This window comes from Pseudochaenichthys georgianus, chromosome 23, assembly GCF_902827115.2.
Source record: "Pseudochaenichthys georgianus chromosome 23, fPseGeo1.2, whole genome shotgun sequence".
Taxonomy (NCBI): Eukaryota; Metazoa; Chordata; class Actinopteri; order Perciformes; family Channichthyidae; genus Pseudochaenichthys; species Pseudochaenichthys georgianus.
Genome location: NC_047525.1, coordinates 7310672 through 7331159, shown reverse-complemented (window position 1 = coordinate 7331159; position 20488 = coordinate 7310672). Strand labels below are relative to the sequence as shown.

Genomic DNA, 20488 nt, shown 5'->3' with positions numbered 1-20488 from the left:
CCTCCCTCCTTTCTTTGGCTCACTCCTATTCACCTTCTGTTCTTTTCTTCAGAACTGACCCAAGTGCATACAATGGTTCCCAGTGAAAGTGTGTGAGGCTTTGATACACAGAATTCAAGGTCCTTTGAGATCCAGATCACTACACAAGCCAAGCAGGAGGCAAAGCGAGAGAGGAAGAATGGCTGAGAAACAAAGAGGGAAGGGGGGCGGGGTGAAATCAGGGTGAACGATGGTGCCTGTTCAAAGAAATGTCATGTTGTGAAACTGGAGATCAGTCGAAGCAGCAGGAGCAGGGCAGGACGTAAACTGTACTGTGTACTAAGGTTACTGTCTTTACTATACAAGGAGTGATTGTCTAAGCAAAGACACAAAGAGAGATTCTGTAGGACTATAGAAGAGCCGTTAACGTGTAGAATACAGTCAAAGGCTGGAGCTATTGCCATTTCATGGTATGTGGAAAGAAATGGGGTCAAAACATTGGTGTGCCATAACTGGAGCCTGGTTTAGCAGCCTCTAGAGAGTGCGTCATATTAACTGGCTTTGTATGTTTTGCTTGTTGCACTTGCTTTATGTTGGGCTACGTTAGCAAAGAGGTCTTGGAGCTAGCTTGTGTTGTTAATGTAATCATTACAGATCCATGTGTAATGGTACTATTTATAGTTACCACAGAGGTGTATAAGTCATTTTCACTCGCAAACTGTAGACGCACTAAATAGCTAAATAAATAGCAGAACCTAACATTAAAGGGCTTGATTATTTATTTAATAATCATGAAGTGTCTCACCTGTCTGCGCGACCATCTGCTTCCTGTCCAATTATCTCCTGTGTGTGCCTGTTACCCATAAGTGCTGAAGAGCTACCAAGAGTCATCACAACTTTAACAAGACTTGCTTCACACCTGTCCACAAGCCCTCACAGGTGTGTGTGTGTGTGTGTGTGTGTGTGTGTGTGTGTGTGTGTGTGTGTGTGTGTGTGTGTGTGTGTGTGTGTGTGTGTGTGTGTGTGTGTGTGTGTGTGTGTGTGTGTGTGTGTGTGTGTGTGTGTGTGTGTGTGTGTGTGAGCATGTATTCTACTGGGTGCTGAAAGTTCCTTGGGTAGGCATGTGTCAAAGTTGTGTGTTAGTTGGAAATTACAGCCAGAGGACCAGATTTAGAATGGATCATTTGGAACACACCCCGTGCGTTTGTTTGTGTGTGACGATGTAAGCAGATGTTCAGGCACAAGCCAGAACACTTCCATCACACCACCAAATGTGCACAGAGCCAATTCCATGCACTTTCTGCTGAGCAAACACACCGAGGGGCTCGCAAGCCACACCTCTTGCCCAGATGTCTAATTACTGTAATCACTTTTGAATGGCTGAAACCGTGATAGAGAAAGATGAGCGTCTCAGGCACCACACAGAAAGCCATGATGCATGGGGAAGTCCTCAGGCTGCGTGGGTAAAGGAGCAGTTTTATCCATCATAATTCTCAAAAGTACCTTTTTAATGATACCTTGGTCCCTGATTGCACACTTTGTTGTCCTAAGCGTCACCGTGTTCCATTGCAGAGACCTTCCTTGTGGAAGGCAACGTGATTCTTTTCTACCTTTGCTTCTGTTTTACCACAGCTATTCTTTATTGTATTTCAGCCCTTCCAATTACTCTTTAACTAGTGTAACTTCTTCTTAAAGAGAGGCAGTTTTTATTTCATTAAGTCAGGGGTGTCAAACTCAATTTCATTGTGGGCCACATTTGCATAAAGGTTGCACTCAAAGGGCCGGTTGTAACTATATAAATATATAATATATATATAAAATAATGTATTATATTACATTATTGCCTCTGAATTGGATTAGTAGCCTATCGGATAGGATAATAACTTAGTTATTAACTACGTCTGAAAGCAGAAGTCTCTTCGGTGTGCATGTCACAAAACGAGATGCATTGTGGGACATGTAGTTTATGGGCAACCTGCTTCTGTAAAGTGGCATGTAACCGTATAATAAACGTATTATATTCTTTGCAAGCTCTTGCGGGGCCACATAAAATGAAGCCGCGGGCCGGATTTGGCCCCCGGGCCTTGAGTTTGACACCCCTGCTTTAAGTTGTCTTTTACTTAATTAAAAAAGAATTGCGCACTTTCTGCGCAATTAAAACGTTATGCACGGTTAGTATTACTCTATTGATTATTTACATTCTGTATAGTAATACTTGGGACTTAATTGAAGTGCTAGAACATATGCATACTGTGTATTTATTCATTCATTCTTAATGTTCCTTGTTTTCCCAGATCCGGGTGGACGGCTCCTCTCGGGCTCTGCAGTATGAGACTGTGCAGGCGGTGGACAATGGACCCATCCTCCGAGACATGGCCTTCTCTCCTGACCACCACCATCTCTATGTCATGTCTGAGACCCAGGTCAGACACACACTCACTCACACACATGAAAAGTCTCCCCTGCTGAGTCAATATCATAACCACTGGCATTTATCATTGTCCTCATGTCAAAGGCTACAATAACCTTTGGTGTAGCGTGGAGGATTTTATTACAGCCTGGCTGGAGGAGAGAAAGGGATTAGATAGACTGCTGCTGCTGCTATGACCAAGTCTTTTTATAGAAACACACTGTGAGGCTAGAGTTGGAGTGAATAAATGTGTTGAATTATAGCGAAAGAGGAGAGTGGTCTCAGTACACTTGTATGTGTGTGTTTGTGTGATGTTGTGTGTGCATGGGCACGTCCAGATTCACACATCCACACTATCTCTCTTAGTGCCTTTGATGGCATGGAATGTGGAGTGAAATAGCAGCACTCAGTGTAATGGACACACACACACACACACACACACACACACACACACACACACACACACACACACACACACACACACACACACACACACACACACACACACACACACACACACACACACACACACACACACACACACACACACACACACACACACACACACACACACACAGTGAGACTGTGAGGACCTCTATCAGAGGCAACGGCTCGCTAAAATAGCACCATGGAAAGTCCATAACACATGCTGGGCTCACAGAGATGCACACACAGCCATGGCTCACTGGGTTGGGTTTTCACTTTCTCTTGATGTTACTCACAAAGAGATACAAAGCTATGAGTGTGTACTTACATTATATGTTATACATGTATAGATGGAAGACAAGGTGTTATGACCCGGCTCAAAAGGCCACAACAAAGAGGAGACACACCATGTCGATGGTTAACAACATATGTTTATTTAGGACAAACAAATCAAATCAAAACCAGTAAAGTATGAGGTGTGGATGTCAGTGGTATCAGTAATGTAAATGCAGGGTGAGGATTGTGTGGACATGTATGTGTGTGAGAGTGTTGAAGTGCACAAAATAAAGCAACTGAAGAAACTCATAATATACTCAACAAAACCGGGCTGCCTGCAGGGAGAAGCAGAGAGGCTTTACATAGCCGCAGGGCACCAGACCCAGGTGCCCTGAGTTACTGCAATCACCAATCACCACCGCACAGACAGGACAGCCACCTCCTCTCCACTGATGAACCCACAGGGGCATCACACAAGGCATGGGAAATATATTTGTATAGTACCTTTCAACAGCAAGACAAATACAAAAAAGACCCATATAAATAACATTATAAAAAGTGAAATATAAGAGCTAAAATACAAAAGGATAAATAAGACAGGGCAAGATATGACTACATAGTCCCACAAAAGTGTTAAGCCCTATTTGTAAACACACACTTCGTACCATTCAGCACAAGCATTATCTCTTCATCAAGTCATTTGGAAGGGCTAGTAATCAAATCATTAAAGCAAACATGTGGCCAGCATTTTGATAATGTTTGGTTGATCTCTCTCTTTCAAGCTTTTTTTGGCATCATTTTCGGTCAGCATAAATGTGATTTCTAGAATAATGTTGCAAAAGCTTTGAGTTGAGATATCATTTCCCCTCTCGCTCCTCTCCATCTGCTGCCAGCAGTAATCACAGAAGGCCGCTGCTGTTTAGCTGGCAGTGATAGCCTAGTCGCCCTGTATTATGGACCTCTCTGGCACCATGAAAGTGTCAGTATTTGCTATGTGTATTGCAATTTGTTTGTGTGTATGTGTGTAAATGTGAGCACATTTTAAGAGTCCAGATTATCCTGATAACACTTTAAATATCACACAGGCAGTGAGTGGAAGATGCCCTTTCAAATGCAGCCTGGTTGTCTCTCCTGAGGTCTCAGCCGGTCCATCTGCACAGAGAGTAGGAAAGGAAGCAAGGGAGGCACACAAGTTAGCAGAATAAGGACATTTCAGAGGCTATTTTGTCATGGTTTCTAATTCCATCCAATTAATCTTTTGTACAAAAGGGAGAATTTAGTTTTTATCCCCCTTTTTAAAAAATTGCAGTGCGTGTAATTGAGCATAGGGAAGATATTACAGAAAAACGAATTATTATTAATACTTAATTTCCATTTGTTCCCATTATCTTGGATCCTTTTATGCTTCGCTATAATCGCCAACATCGTGTTACACATGTAGCTTTTCATTTTGTAATTTAGCAACGTAAGCTAATTGCATACCAATTAGCATATATTGAAGAAAGAAATTAACCAAATTAGTTTTGTTGGCCAATAGTGCTCCCGTGTGTGTGTGTGTGTGTGTGTGTGTGTGTGTGTGTGTGTGTGTGTGTGTGTGTGTGTGTGTGTGTGTGTGTGTGTGTGTGTGTGTGTGTGTGTGTGTGTGTGTGTGTGTGTGTGTGTGTGTGTGTGTGTGTGTGTGTGTGTGTAAGGCCTTCGTAGTAATTAGTCTATTAGCCTAATAGCCTAGTTAGAGAGCTGACCACCACTAACTGTATAGGGAAGATCATCTGGGAATTGCCATAGACACAAATATGGAAAGTAGTTAATGAACACAACACTTACACACAAATGATACTCTAGTACAGTGGTTCTCAAATGGAGGTACGCGGACCCCTAGGGGTACGTTGGAGTTCTGCAGGGGGTACGTGAGATTTATTTGATGTTAATGAAAAAAAAACGTAATTAATGCATTTAAACAAACTACTAATAGTAGATTAACTACTTTCTTCAAAGGTTTACAGTAATTCTGGATAATAAAATGGGAAAAATAAACGGGGTGCTCTCTTTTCCTCTCCCTCCCCTGACAGCCCGTCAGTCTCGTGCAGCTCGCTGAACCTGTAATAAGTGACCCGACATTAAAGAATACATATATGTATAACTAGTTTAACTAGTTCCAGAGTAGATAAACTAGCTAAGTGTGTTAGGTCTAACGCCCCGTCTACACTACAGGCATCGAAAAATGCTTTCAACGCTTCGCCCATTCATTTGAATGGGGTGACGTTGAAGATTTTGAATCTTCGCCAAACTGCATTGTGGGGAGCATAGCATGGCTTTGCAAGCATCGTGAGCATCAAAAGTTGAGCAATGTTCAACTTTTGATGCTCCCGATGCTTTCGAAGCTGGCATCAGCCAATCAAATCCCGTTTATGCAAATCCCGCCAGTACAAGCGCTAGCCAATCAAACCGCGTGCAAGCTGGGAGAGCCAGACCGCAGTTCATTTCCTCATATTCCAAACGAGAAATTACGGTAGCAAATCACCCGGTTCTTTACGACTAGAACTATTTACCGGGATACAAACCGGAGGAACCAGGCATGGAGGGAGGTGGCAGAGACAGTGGGTGAAACTGGTAGGTTTTCGCCTGTTTGGGGAGTTTATATCCAGTTTACTTCGTTTTAACATTGCTATTGCTTTGTATGCCGGGGGCGGGAGATTCCTGATTGGTTGATGGTCGCCTTGGGTGCGAGAAATCGCCAAGCCTCACGGCCCGTCCACACAGCGGCGTGCGTTGACGCTTCCCCATTCACTTTGAATGGGGTGACGTCACTTTTAGCCGAAATGCATCGTGGGAAGCGACGTGGAGCGTAGCTGGCGTGGCTCGCTGCAAAAGTTGAGCAATGTTCAACTTTTGACGCCTCGGCAGAGGCGTCAGCCAATCGAATCATATGCCAGTACAAGCTCTAGCCAATCAAACCGCTGCTTGTTTGTCAGGGGCAGGAGATTAATGTGATTGGTTGTTGGTCGAGTTTCAGACATGTCCGCCGGCAAGCATCAACGCACGCCGCTGTGTGGACGGGCCGTCAGACACACCCAGCTTCAAGATTTGTTGTTGCCTGTAGTGTAGACAGGCTGTAACTCTTAGTGTATTTTGCTCGGCTCAACGGTCCGTCACAGTGGGGGAGCTGTGATCATGCAGAGCTGCGTGTTCTCCGTCAGCAGCAGCTGATCTGATCTCTCTCTCGTGTCCGGTTAGATTTCACTCCCGTTTATGTCCACATCTATCAGATCTAGCTAGTTCTAGCTAATGATATGACTGCCTGCTTATCAAAGGACCTAAAAATGCTCATAAAATGCTCATATCTTTTTTTCTCTTCATTCCCCACGCCCCAAAATAAATAAATAAACTAATTTTAGGAGAAGTAAGGAAGTTTGAGCAGTGTGGGTTTTATATGGACAGAGTTACACATATTTAAGTGTATAAAACTGCAGTTGCCTCCCTGTCAGAATGACAAAGATCCTCAGTGAAGCTCAAGCCCATGTTTCTCACTAAATTGTCAGTACAACTTATTAAAAAGATCAGTTCAATGCAACTAATGTCGTCTTAGAGTTATTGCATGATGTTAAAATTGGTTTTCCATGAATTTAGTGATGGATTGTAAACATTTAAAATGTAGCATTTAAGTGTTTCTCAGTTACTGTTGTTGTTTTAATAAATCAGACACGGATGGTGCAGCGCTGTGCTGGACCTCTTTATATAGGCTGATCAGGGAGTACTTGGCTGAATTTCTTTTTCAAAGGGGGTACATTATTGAAAAAGGTTTGAGAACCACTGCCCTAGTAGAACAAAGTAGAAGTGAATGAATGCAAGATCTTATTTGACTAATTGTTTCAATTTTGTATTGTTATTTCTTTCTTTCTTATACCACAGATCTGTTATCTCATGTCAGTAGACTTTATTCTTCATGCAGATTCAGACAGCTGAAACACTGCTTTATTACCACCAGTTGTTTTATACTCTGCTAAAGGAGTTCAGTGCATATTGCTTCATCTCAAATGTGCAGCAACAATATGTAGCATTACAGGTGTACAGGTTTATTCTCACAGCTCTCTCTACAGCAAATTGATTCATGATGGTTTCCCTCAAACCTGTGAGCGGAATTGTTTCCCGTCATGCTGATTCTTCAAGTCCAGACAAGTGTTATTAAATGTCGAAGAGGTCTACAGGATGAGCTAGAAATGTAAACAGAAAAAGTATACTAACATAATTCAGTTCTACATAATTACATGTGGCATTCATTTGCTATCAGTACTGATACAGATCACATCTTTCGAAAAAATAATGTTGATGAATGTTATCTTGTATTTCTTGCGTGCGTTTTTTATTAACCTCACTGCCAGGTTCAAAGGTCATGTTGTGGTCAGCCGTACAGTTCTAAATAACCATACTGCCTGCATGATCAGAGGCTGGTTCACAATAACAGCTTGCACAAACACACAAACACAATTCTAATTCCCAGTGGTGGCAAACGCTATTAAAGCAGCCTGAGCGGGTCGATAGCAGAAGGCCACCTGCTGTTTCTGGGGCCTGGGGCTCAGACACTCAGTGATAGATGGAACAAGTGAGAAATACAGAAAGAGGAAACGCATGATGGAAAGAGAGGAGAGGAAAGGAAAGGAGAGCTGAGGAGAGGAGAGCTGAGGAGAGGAGAGCTGAGGAGAGGAGAGCTGAGGAGAGCAGAGCTGAGGAGAGCTGAGGAGAGGAGAGCTGAGGAGTGGAGAGCTGAGGAGAGGAGAGCAGAGCAGAGGAGAGCTGAGGAGAGGAGAGCTGAGGAGAGGAGAGCTGAGGAGAGCTAAGGAGAGGAGAGCTGAGGAGAGGAGAGCTGAGGAGAGGAGAGCAGAGGAGAGCTGAGGAGAGGAGAGCTGAGGAGAGCTGAGGAGAGGAGAGCTGAGGAGAGGAGAGGAGAGGAGAGCTGAGGAGAGGAGAGCTGAGGAGAGGAGAGCTGAGGAGAGGAGAGCTGAGGAGAGCAGAGCTGAGGAGAGCTGAGGAGAGCTGAGGAGAGGAGAGCTGAGGAGTGGAGAGGCTGAGGAGAGGAGAGCAGAGGAGAGCTGAGGAGAGGAGAGCTGAGGAGAGGAGAGCTGAGGAGAGCTGAGGAGAGGAGAGCAGAGGAGAGGAGAGCTGAGGAGAGGAGAGCTGAGGAGAGCTGAGGAGAGGAGAGCTGAGGAGAGGAGAGGAGAGGAGAGGTGAGGAGAGGAGAGCTGAGGAGAGGAGAGCTGAGGAGAGGAGAGCAGAGGAGAGCTGAGGAGAGGAGAGCTGAGGAGAGGAGAGCTGAGGAGAGCTGAGGAGAGGAGAGGTGAGGAGAGGAGAGGAGAGGAGAGGAGAGCTGAGGAGAGGAGAGCTGAGGAGAGGAGAGCTGAGGAGAGGAGAGCAGAGCAGAGGAGAGCTGAGGAGAGGAGAGCTGAGGAGAGGAGAGCTGAGGAGAGCTGAGGAGAGGAGAGCTGAGGAGAGGAGAGCTGAGGAGAGGAGAGCTGAGGAGAGGAGAGGAGAGCTGAGGAGAGGAGAGCTGAGGAGAGGAGAGCTGAGGAGAGGAGAGCTGAGGAGAGGAGAGGAGAGGAGAGGAGAGCTGAGGAGAGGAGAGCTGAGGAGAGGAGAGGAGAGCTGAGGAGAGCTGAGGAGAGGAGAGGAGAGCTGAGGAGAGGAGAGCTGAGGAGAGGAGAGCTGAGGAGAGGAGAGGAGAGCTGAGGAGAGGAGAGCTGAGGAGAGGAGAGGGGCAGCCTGATGTTGGAGGAGAGGGGCAGCCTGATGTTGGAGGAGAGAGGGTCAGCCTGATGTTGGAGGAGAGAGGGGCAGCCTGATGTTGGAGGAGAGGGGCAGCCTGATGTTGGAGGAGAGAGGGGCAGCCTGATGTTGGAGGAGAGAGGGGCAGCCTGATGTTGGAGGAGAGGGGCAGCCTGATGTTGGAGGAGAGGGTCAGCCTGATGTTTGGAGGAGAGGGCAGCCTGGATTTGGAGGAGAGAGGGCAGCCTGATGTTGGAGGAGAGAGGGTCAGCCTGATGTTGGAGGAGAGAGGGTCAGCCTGATGTTGGAGGAGAGAGGGGCAGCCTGATGTTGGAGGAGAGAGGGGCAGCCTGATGTTGGAGGAGAGGGGGCAGCCTGATGTTGGAGGAGAGAGGGTCAGCCTGATGTTGGAGGAGAGAGGGGCAGCCTGATGTTGGAGGAGAGAGGGGCAGCCTGATGTTGGAGGAGAGAGGGGCAGCCTGATGTTGGAGGAGAGAGGGGCAGCCTGATGTTGGAGGAGAGGGGCAGCCTGATGTTGGAGGAGAGAGGGGCAGCCTGATGTTGGAGGAGAGAGGGGCAGCCTGATGTTGGAGGAGAGAGGGGCAGCCTGATGTTGGAGGAGAGAGGGGCAGCCTGATGTTGGAGGAGAGAGGGGCAGCCTGATGTTGGAGGAGAGAGGGTCAGGAGAAGTATAAAGAGAGGAGTTTAAGCAGTCATTAAGAAACACTGTTCTGCTATTCCTCTCTCTGCTTGCTAATAGGTGGATACGTATGTTGTAATAGTTCCTACTACAAACAGAGGCTCTGCTTCAGGCGAACACACATGTAACCTTATTTACTGTGAGTGATCCACTTGAGTAGCTTATATTTCTGATCCCAGCTCATGAGAGTAAAGTAAACTAAGTTTAGATAAGGCTCCAAAATGCTTCTCCTTTTTATGAACAGAAAACGACTGCAGACCTCGTCCTCACTGCAATCACAACCCTCTATCGCAAAGTCAATGAAAGGAAACAGACATGATTACTTATATAATGATTTCCCGGCAGAGTACTTTTGTTTCTTTATCAGTATACACATTTGTCATTTCTAATCTAGTCAGCAAAGCCTTTTTCAGTGCAGACTACTACGATACTGATGTATAAATACATGCCAGTGTAGTGACTGAAGCACCTTGACGAAGACGTATACACCTTGCTTCAGGCGGCGACATCCTGCTGAGTCGCTCTGTACCCTGCTCGTCTGCGTCACATTATAAAGTCATTACGGAGGAAAGCTATAGCAGCCCAACACGTGCCGGGTCCTGTACTGCATAACCAGTCTCCAGTACTTTTCTCTACCTCCATTCTTACAATCTCTGTTCTTTTCTTTCTCCTCTCCTCCCTGTGACTGTGTCCTCTTTGTTAGATTTGTTTTTCTTTCGGGATTATAGATTTCAGCTCCTGCCACCCCTATTCATTTCTAAGGGGATTTGTAAAGCGAATGAGGATTCAGCCTTTTGTGTCCCGCGTTCCTCTTTCTTCATCTCCGCTCTCTCCATCTTTATTCCATTTCCAACCCTCTCTTGCTACCCTTTGTCCTTTTCCCCCTAGCCTTCCCCCAATCCATTCCTCCACCATTCCTCCCCTACTCTCTCATTAATCCAGTGATTGGCTGCCCTCTAATGGGACATGTCTCTGTATCTCCCTCTCATCCTCACACACGCCATGTTATTAGCGGGTTAAATAGATGTTCTGTTATAACGAGGCCAGTCAGATTATAGAATAGGCTCTGATTATGGATGTTAGGGTTGGTGTTTGAGTGACAGGGGCAGGTCAATCCCACTGTTACACTGAGCGGCTGCTGTTCTTCACCATCCTGTTAACACCGGGTCATGTCAACCACAGTGAGGAGGACACTGGGTATGAATGAGGGGGGGGGGGGGGGGGGGGGGACACTGGAGGTTGGGGGGATCATTCAATGTAAATTCAGTCTGAAAATTAAAGTACAAATCACACATTAACTATGTAATGTATAGAGATGTAAAAAAGTTAACAGGAACATTTAAATCTAGCACTCTTTTTGCATGATGTGGACAATCTACTGTTTTAGTGTACTGTTTTCCAAAACAGCAAAAATATATAAAATCGTCAACATGAGAGATCTTGATTAAAGATTTTTAAATACATATACAGTTGTCTCTAAATGTCTATTACTGTTGCACAACCATTATAAAGATACCTCAATAATGCAACATTCATTATTTTTGTAACATCCCTCTTGTAATAGTAGAAGAAAAAACAACTAACAAGATATATATTGTTAACCATAAATGCATTTCTGTGGTCTTGTTTCCCTAGAAATGCAGACACCTACTATATAGTATATTATGCATGAATCAGCAATGCCACACATTCAACACTGTGCAGTCAAATGGAGCATGCTTGGATCATGAGCAAGAAATTGAAATATGATTTTGAAAGCTCGTTACACTCCGATGGTGCTGGGTTGCGACTTGACATGGGTTCCAGGGCATTTAGGAACGGTTCAGGCTGTTTTTGTGGTGTCTTAGTCATTCAATCCAACCTCCAATGTTCCCATAGCAGTAGCGTTAGCCCATAGCAGTAGCGTTAGCCCATAGCAGTAGCGTTAGCCTCCAGCATACACATTCACTCCTCCTGCCAGCACCCGTTCAGTGATTCAGTCAGATTCTATCCAGTATGTTCCTACATGGTTTCTATGCTTAAGTCATTTTTTTTTCAACATTTACCATGGTTTGTACATGCCACATATAAACTGTTGCTCGAAAGTGCAGCGACTGGGTGTTAAATTATTTATCTGCAGCGTAGCAAAAGCAGATCTGTAAGTGTGAATTATTGAAAATGTGTACTATAGTGGGGTGAGATCGTTCAAAGTAAAAGTGCTTTTTTCCAGTTTTGAACTCACTTAGGGAAATTCGACAAGCTCATTTGTAGAAGTATCGCGTCTTCACATCAAAGACGTTTAATACCAGAATCCTTTCATTTCTATCAGTGGGAAACTTTTTACCGCACCCCTTACTGAGTGGCTTCCTCACCCCTTTATTGTGAAGCTGTGGGTTATGGAGGTGTTTGGATGTGCATATTATGTCGTGTCCCAGTTTAGCTGCGGGATAATGTGGTTTAACAAGGCAAGCGAACAGAGCTGATGTGTTGCTGCCTGGCACACTTCTGAAACATGTCAACTAAGTGGGGCAGGCGAGGTTGGAGAGAACTCTTCTAGTTTACTCCTTTCAGATGTGTTACCTTTGTCTTCGCAATCTTTCTCTCCTGCTGTTTCTTGGTGTATTTTCGAAATTTCGAAATCTTTTCCTGTTGCAGATCATTATGAATCTATAAGCTACCTCATAGTACTGTAACAGACACTTCACGAAATGTGTTCGAAATGTGTGGAAATGTGTATGTGAGTCATCATCCACAGTCCAAACTGTTCACTCTGTCTGCGTAATGCAGACCTTATCTTTGCCTAGGCTGTGCCCCAGGGCAAGATGAGGCAGCCTGTGCTAAATTAGTCACTATATGTGTGTGTGTTGCTACACTTTTAGCTCCTGCCAGAGGGAGAAATGGCATTACAGACTAAATGCAAGTGGTCAGATCTAACCCAACACCTTTAATGCTCTGACATACATCATGTCTTCAGCTTGGTTTTAGCACAGAGCACTGAGGGTAATGTCAACATTAGCATGATTAGGACAAGTTCTGCTGTATAAATAAAAAGTACTGTTGCTGAGCTTCCCATGCTTCAGCTTAGCTTATTCGGTAAGCATAGACCTACCAAACATGACAGGTGGTAAACATATCGCCTAGCATGCCTCATGCAGGAAATTCTTCTCTGTAAACCGTTATTAGTAAACTGCCCGCAGCTTATTAACTGCCTTGTTGTGTATGGGGGCCCTTACCTTCTTTGGAATGGAAAGATAAGTGAAAATGATTGATTGTATCCAAGTCGTTTGTCATGCGCTGACAATCTTGAGAGCGCAATGGATGGCTTTCTCATTTGACCTCCGAAAACCTCAAATGAAAACAATATTGCACTTGCAGCCACTGGCCCGCTCTGTTAACTGAGTTTATGATGTAACACCGTTGGTAGGTGGTTGACGGATTGACTGGCGCGTCAGCTGTGAGGAGGCAGCGGGTCGTTGTTGTGTCCCTCGCTTCATTTGACTCCCACGTCAATCTGTCCTCCATCCAGCTGGAGAGTGGAGAGGTGGAAGGACAGGAAGACGAAAGATACCCCAGGAAATAAATGAAGGAATAAACGACAGAGAGAATAGATCTTCTGTGATAGATAGAGAAATGAATAATGGCGCGTTTCCACTGCAGCGGGTAGCTCGCTTTAAGCGTGCCGAGCCGTGCGGGGCCGGTTTTTGGTTGCGATTCCACTTGGCCTAGTTTTGGCCCGGGGCTACTTTTTCACCTTTTTCTGGCCGGACTAAATCGTGGTTCTAGGGCCAGGAACAACCAGGCTGAGTCGGGCTGAGTATGCTAAACTAGAGAGAGAGTCGCTGGCAAGGGGGCTACAACTACAACAAGATGAACATATTTGACCGTGATTTAATTGTAATACACGTTTCTAAATGATGCCGAAGTAACAACACACTGATACCGGTTAGTAAAAACCATGAATTAATGCTTTGACAAGTCTGCAGACAGACGGCAGGCGAAAAACCCTTTTAAAATGCGTGTTTTCTAAATGTAGCTTGGCTAAGCTAACGTTATATATGCTCCGACCGTCCACACTCACAACAACGGCCTACAGACATAAATAAACCAGCGACTGTATTCGCCATGACACAGGCAGTCTGTGGTTTGTACTTGTTTAACTTTTGTCTGGTTTCTGAACAGATATGAAGAGCTGTGAGCTCTGAGTGCTAACAGCTAACGGCTGTGTTGTTTTTCTGGGGCTCTCATTGAAGATGACGTCACGGCTCCGCCTACACTGCGTTACTATAGTAACTGCCCCAGTTCCTAAACTGTAAGCGCAGCATTAAAGTGAGCCGGGCCTAACCTAACCGAGCGAGGCCTGCAGTGGAAACGCGCCATAGAGACACATTAGAAATTCAGAGGGGAATTCAGGAAGAAATTGATTGTTGGTTTGCCACTTGTAATGAATAACACTGACATAGCCCTTGATAGAGGGCCTGTATGTAATGCATATTACCCAGGGTCTCTATAGGAGCAATACAACTTGTTGACAGGCTTACAGAAATATTGAGGTCAGGAATTATTACTCCTATCTGTTATCATGTATATACCAATGTCACTTAATTCGCTAATTTAGCTTGCAGTCATCTACAGAACTTGCTGATATTTAATATGACACACTGTTGAAAGCAGCTATATGCATGAAAAACAACTTGCAATGTTCTATTGAAAATGGCCGAATAAAATAACAATGTATAAATCCAACCAGATACTTCCAGCTCCCCGCCCAACATATCGATGCACTGCCAGCACTGTGCCAAACTAATGCACAAAGTCACCACAGGGAAGGAGAAAAAGACGAAGCCAGCCTGGGGCCAGAAGAGAGGAGATAAGAGGAGTTCAGTGTGCCCGACAGGCTGTGAGCACGATCGGCTATCACTTTAATTCCTCTCTCTGTTCAGTGCAGTGCTGGAGTTTGGCTGCAGGTGGAATCCCTGTTTAATTACAAGTGGAGCGACAGAAAAAGAGTAGGATAAAGAGAGGAATAGAGTTGAGGCAGAATAATTAGCTCATAATAAAAGTCTCTGCTGATGTATTAAATGATCAATTTCCCACTGCAGGTTGACTGGCTGGCCTCTGGCGTTATCTAAGGGGAGGGGAGACAGAGGAAAGAAGAGAGGAAAGAAAAACAAAGTCAAGCTTTATCATTTCCTCAGTGAGATGATGAAGATCTTGAAGTGTAAATTATGAATACACTTAAAAGGAACACTCTTCCTCCTCGCTCCGCTTGACGTCCATTTTTCACAGATACAATAGAATAGCACACACTTAGTCTATATATATATATATATATACTGTATATATAATTTGATGCCACTGTGCCGCCACGGTAAATGCTCAAGTGCGTCTTCATCTCTCTCCCCACACATTAAGGCATCAAGTACCCCTGTGATCTTGGCCTTTTTAAAAAGCGTGATTATATTCAGCAGCTTCCATCTCTCCCTATTGTGAAAGGAGGGAGAGTGCAGGGTGTAATGGCTGTCATTTGCTCACCTGAAACAGGAGGGGATTATAAATGGCATGCACCCCATCCTTTGTATTTATCCCTGCTGATATGATAGCCCAGCCATAGTGAAGAGACAGTGAGCCGTAATGGCTGCCTCTCTGGCAAAGCCCGGGAAGAAGATTGCATGAAATGAATGTGATATCGAGATGAGAGAGACAAGGGGTGCATTGGGTCGTTTAGCCACCAAATCCCTCCATTTCTGTTGATAAAAGGGGACACAAGTGTTGCCTTCTTGAGTGAGTGAGTTTGTGTGTGTGTGTGTGTGTGTGTGTGTGTGTGTGTGTGTGTGTGTGTGTGTGTGTGTGTGTGTGTGTGTGTGTGTGTGTGTGTGTGTGTGTGTGTGTGTGTGTGTGTGTGTGTGTGTGTGTGTGTGTGTGTGTGTGTGTGTGTGTGTGTGTGTGTGTGTGTGTGTGTGTGATAGAGAGCAGAGGTTGTGTAGAGATGATGAATGTATGATCTTACACACCTCAGAGCGTCTGAGTGACAGGGAAAGACAGACAGACAGAGGGAGAATGAATGATATCAGGATCCGCGCTCTGGAACAGAGGATTCTCATTGGCAGCCATTGCTTCTTCTGCTGGGCCTGAATGCGGTGTGTGTGTGTGTGTGTGTCTTTGTGTGTGTTTTTATCTGCTGAGAAAACCATTTCCCCAGATGCAGGCATCAGAGGCCTTGATAGGCATCAGGAGGTCCATTCCATTCTAAAAGTCTAAATCCGCGTGTGTTTTTGTATGTGTGTGTACATGTGGGCGGTGTGTATTTTGGCATATCTGCCACCGATAAAGTGTTAAATTATAAAGCGTTCAGATGTGGTGGCATTGTTTGCTACAGTTCTGTGTGGGTGCTTAGCTTTTATGACAGATCACGAGGTGAGAAACCACTCGATGCGGTGACATGGCGACATAGATTACATAAACACACAGACACACACGTATGCAGGGAGATTGTGGGTTCATACACTCTCACGATAAGGGATTTGGCAGCTGCAATCCCTCCATAGGCTAACCCACCTTTCTCTTCAGTGACTTCATATAGCCAGAGGTAGCTGAGGCAGTGGTGGATCTGAGGAGGAGGAGGAGCATGAAGAAGAGAGGGAATCTATCATGTGACATGCTCTGAAGATCAGTGTTGAGTTTGATGCACACACGCCTGTGCCACTATCTCTCTGATTCAATCTGAAACTCATTCCCTTTATCTACCTAATGCAAATACGCCTCTACACAGAAGTGAGGGCGAAACACACCACCAGCCTTTCCTCCTAAACCCCCACACAACACACACACAGAAACACACACACACACACACACACACACACACACACACACACACACACACACACACACACACACACACACACACACACACATTTGTATTGTTTTTAATCTGTAGCATACAGGATTCCTCTTGACTTTGATAAGAAGATGCGCCCCTCTGAAATCATTCAGCTGTGTGTGTGTGTGTGTGTGTGTGAATCTGTGTGTGTGTGTGTGGGTTTATGTCTGTGAGTATTCTATTTTTAGTACCCAGAAGAGAAATAAATGTAGAGAGTGTGAGGGAATGTTGTAGTGGTGTGTTTTCTAGAGGATCTCCATCGTGTCAGTTTCTGACTTCAGTGATAGCATGTTGGAGAAAGAGAGGTCAGACACACTATCAGGCCGAGATTTGCTTTGTAGTAGTCGGTGCGTCCAACGGAGAGAACCTCCATCAGGGCCAGGCTGTCCCTCTACGCATGGGCGTTTCTGACCTCTAGTTACGTTCAGTCATGCCCTACATTGGATGGTTTAATTATGGTCCTTTCTATACCCTCCATAGGGAATTTAGCCAATACAATGTGCTGTGAAGACCTCTATAATTATAATGTATACTCTGAAGTACAGATGAAGAACTTAAAAAAATGTATGAGGGGCTATAAGGTGAAGAAAACTTAGATGACTTCAGCAAATTTAATCAAAGCCTTTAAGCAAGACACTGTATTCACATGTTCCCCATTAATATACAGAGGTGTTATAAACATGTTCTGACCTACTGTAATATTGTAATATTACTTGCAGGGTTACGTTTGTCCAATTCCATGAGAAGTAGCTAAACAGAATAAATAGATGTGTGATAATCAGCTTGTAAATGTGCGTCCTTCATCAGATTTTGTTATAGTAAGTAGAACTATGGCCCGTGTTTGTTTAACTTGACATGTGCACGAGTGTTTTAAACCAGTTAGTATAACCAGGTGGATTTCAAAATCCTGTCTCTAAGAATAAACATGTTTTCAAGTATCATATAGTATCTCTTCAACATAGGTGACAGAGAAAGAGAAGTACCTTAATCTAAAACTTTTATTTTAGGACTTACCTGCAGGCCTGCACACAGACACAGACACATACACACAGAGCCGTATCCTCACAACAACCCGATATCAGTCTCATAATGATGATGTCGTCTCTCGTTCCCGGCTGTCATCGGTGAGCAGCGTGAGTGACAGCGGTCATCCACCAATGACGGCTCATTAATCAAAAGTGCCAGCAACACCTATTATTGCACCATGCTGTTACCATGGTGACAGGAGGAGGGGACGACGGCTGAGATGTACCTCAGCTTTGCCCCTCGTGCTCGGTCACTCAGGGCCCATGCCAATCAGTGCCAGTCAACGCTAGTTTGAATTGGCAGGGCTATATATCACAATACAGGGACTACTCTCCCAATATTCCATAGCTAGGGGGAAAGATGCAAACTGTCAACAAGTTATATTTTAATGTTAACGATTGCTCTTTCAATTCTCACTGCATATACGGTTTTTGTTTGTCTTTTCAGTTATGTATATGGCTCTAGATTTTGTTAGAACATTTGGAAACTGCCAACACAGCTACAATGATGTCAACTATCCTGAAGTCTAGAGACCATCTTAAACATTTACGGTTATTATGTTGTTTTATTTATCCAAGATGCAAACAGTTTGATCCCTTAAAATCATTACATTTCTTTTGAATTGATTTCACATTACTTGTCTGTTTTCTTTTTGTAACTGTGAACGACTCCACCATATGTAATGACTGTCCTATGTTTCTCTGCAGCTGTCAAGGGTGCCAGTGGAGGCCTGTGGTCAGTACTCAACATGCAGCGAATGTCTTGGATCTGGAGACCCTCACTGTGGCTGGTGTGTCCTTCATAACATGTAAGTACTACTGCTGTGACAGATGTCCACACACACATACACACACGTATACAACTCACAAACATCTGGGTCTATTATGCTTTCATTTCCATACATACTACCCAGACAGTCTGGGGGGTGCTGTGTGTGTCAGCCTCCCTCACCTCCATGACGCCTGGGCCCATGCCCAGCACTCTCTCCCTGGCAGCCCTTGAACACTCAGGGAGTCCTCCAGCCTGCCCAGGCCAAGTCTCAGATTGCCTTCCTTGGGCTCGGCCTCGTGCCAGCAGCCCCCTTAGATCCATTACCAAACCTGCGCACCGGCATTGTTTACCAGCCCTGAAACCAGAGCCTGGTGAGAGCCCAGACAGAGCGGGCACTGCCAGGGTCTGATGGGCACCACTCCAAACTCGTTGACACCAAGAGAGTGTTAGCTTCTGTTATTGACACTGAACGGGAAACTGTTGAATGAGATCTACATTTGTTTACACTTTGCTTTACCATTAGGCCTGTCTGCATGTCTTTCTGTCATCCTCTCTTCACCGTGCACAGAAACACACACAGTAGCACACACATTCACATGCACTCACGCTGCTGTCAGAGCCCTGTCCCTTCAGATTGGAGGGGGAGATAGAGCTGGCTGGGGGCGGGGCGATGTCCCACTCCGCTGTAAATTGAAAATTGGTTTCTTGTGTTGTTGATAGCCTTTGGGGGGGGGGGGGGGGGGGTGGTGTGTGTGTGTGTGTGTGTGTGTGTGTGTGTGTGTGTGTGTGTGTGTGTGTGTGTAGGTGTGAGTGTGTGTGACTGAGTACATTTAGCACCTTCATCCCTGCTGGCACAGAGAATACACGGCAAAGGCAGAGACTCAATGTGAGGGTCAGACAAAGATACAAAAAAAGAGCGACAGTAAAAACGAGACATTAATAGGGAGGTGACAAAGGTATAGAAGTTGAGAATAGACTAGTAACTTCTGGAAGCAAACTTCTAAGAGAAAAGAGCTGTGAAAGAGGGTTGAAATACAATACATGTACAGAGATCTGAAACGGGTCTTAGTGAGGAAAAGAGTGTGTGTGCAGCAAAGGAGTGAAGGAAGGAGACATGGAGGATACATGTGTTTGGAGTCTCCAGGGCAGAAAGTGCATTAGCAGACAGAGGACATACTCTGATGGGTTATGGGTCACCAACCAGAGGTTAGAAGCAAAGCAACACACACACACACACACACACACACACACACACACACACACACACACACACACACACACACACACACACACACACACACACACACACACGCCCACACACACACACACACACACACACACACACACACACACACACACACACACACACACACACACACACACACACACACACACACACAAAGCATGAAAGTGTAATGCAACAGTCCATATTCCTGTGTTTATCATAATTCTAGTATTCAAGTTTAAGGGTGTATTCTTGCAGATAATTTAATTGAAAAGGAGTTTGTCTAAAGATAAGCAGGATCAATGACAAACTAAGTTAGGGCCATCAGTGAGCAGCCATGCAGATATTTCAACTTGGAATGTGCTTGCAATTTCAAATATTAAGTGTGTGCGACTGTATGTGAATGTGTGTGTGTGTTTGCAGGTGTGTGTGTGTGTGTGTGTGTGTGTGTGTGTGTGTGTGTGTGTGTGTGTGTGTGTGTGTGTGTGTGTGTGTGTGTGTGTGTGTGTGTGTGTGTGTGTGTGTGTGTGTGTGTGTGTGTGTGTGTGTGTGTGTGTGTGTGTGTGTGTAAAAACCCATTAACACCCTGGACATCCTCCCAGTCAGAGTAAATGGGTGGCTACAGATTGGCCTGTCACACTTAGCCTGATGGAATCAGCTCACCTCAGCTCACCCTACTTCACTCGCTTACACATAAAGGCAGGCACACACACACACACACACACACACACACACACACACACACACACACACACACACACACACACACACACACACACACACACACACCGCTTTCTTGCTCTGGAATTAGTGTGAAATTACCAAAATGAGACTAATGCCCAGAGAGAGAGAAGATATCCAAAATGCCACTTAAGCTGATTTGAGGTGCCTGGGTGTTTGCCCATCACGAGGGCAGAGCGGGAGATTGCAGGTGCTAGCACACAAGTACAATGCTCGACCCAGTGTGGTTGATCCACCACAGGTTTACCTTTCCCAGAGTTCCTTTCTCCTCATTGCTCTCAATTTCCAAGGTTGTGAATTCTTAACAGGCCTTTGGTGTAA

General features: G+C 45.1%; 1 protein-coding gene across 1 annotated transcript in view; it reads left to right on the top strand.

Moving 5' to 3' along the window:
• plxna4 (plexin A4) overlaps positions 1-20488 on the top strand; it is a 233721-nt gene that overhangs the window by 131072 nt on the left and 82161 nt on the right. The window contains 2 exon segments of the mRNA XM_034074985.2: positions 2274-2402; positions 18138-18238. Coding sequence (XP_033930876.1) covers positions 2274-2402; positions 18138-18238 — 230 coding nt within the window.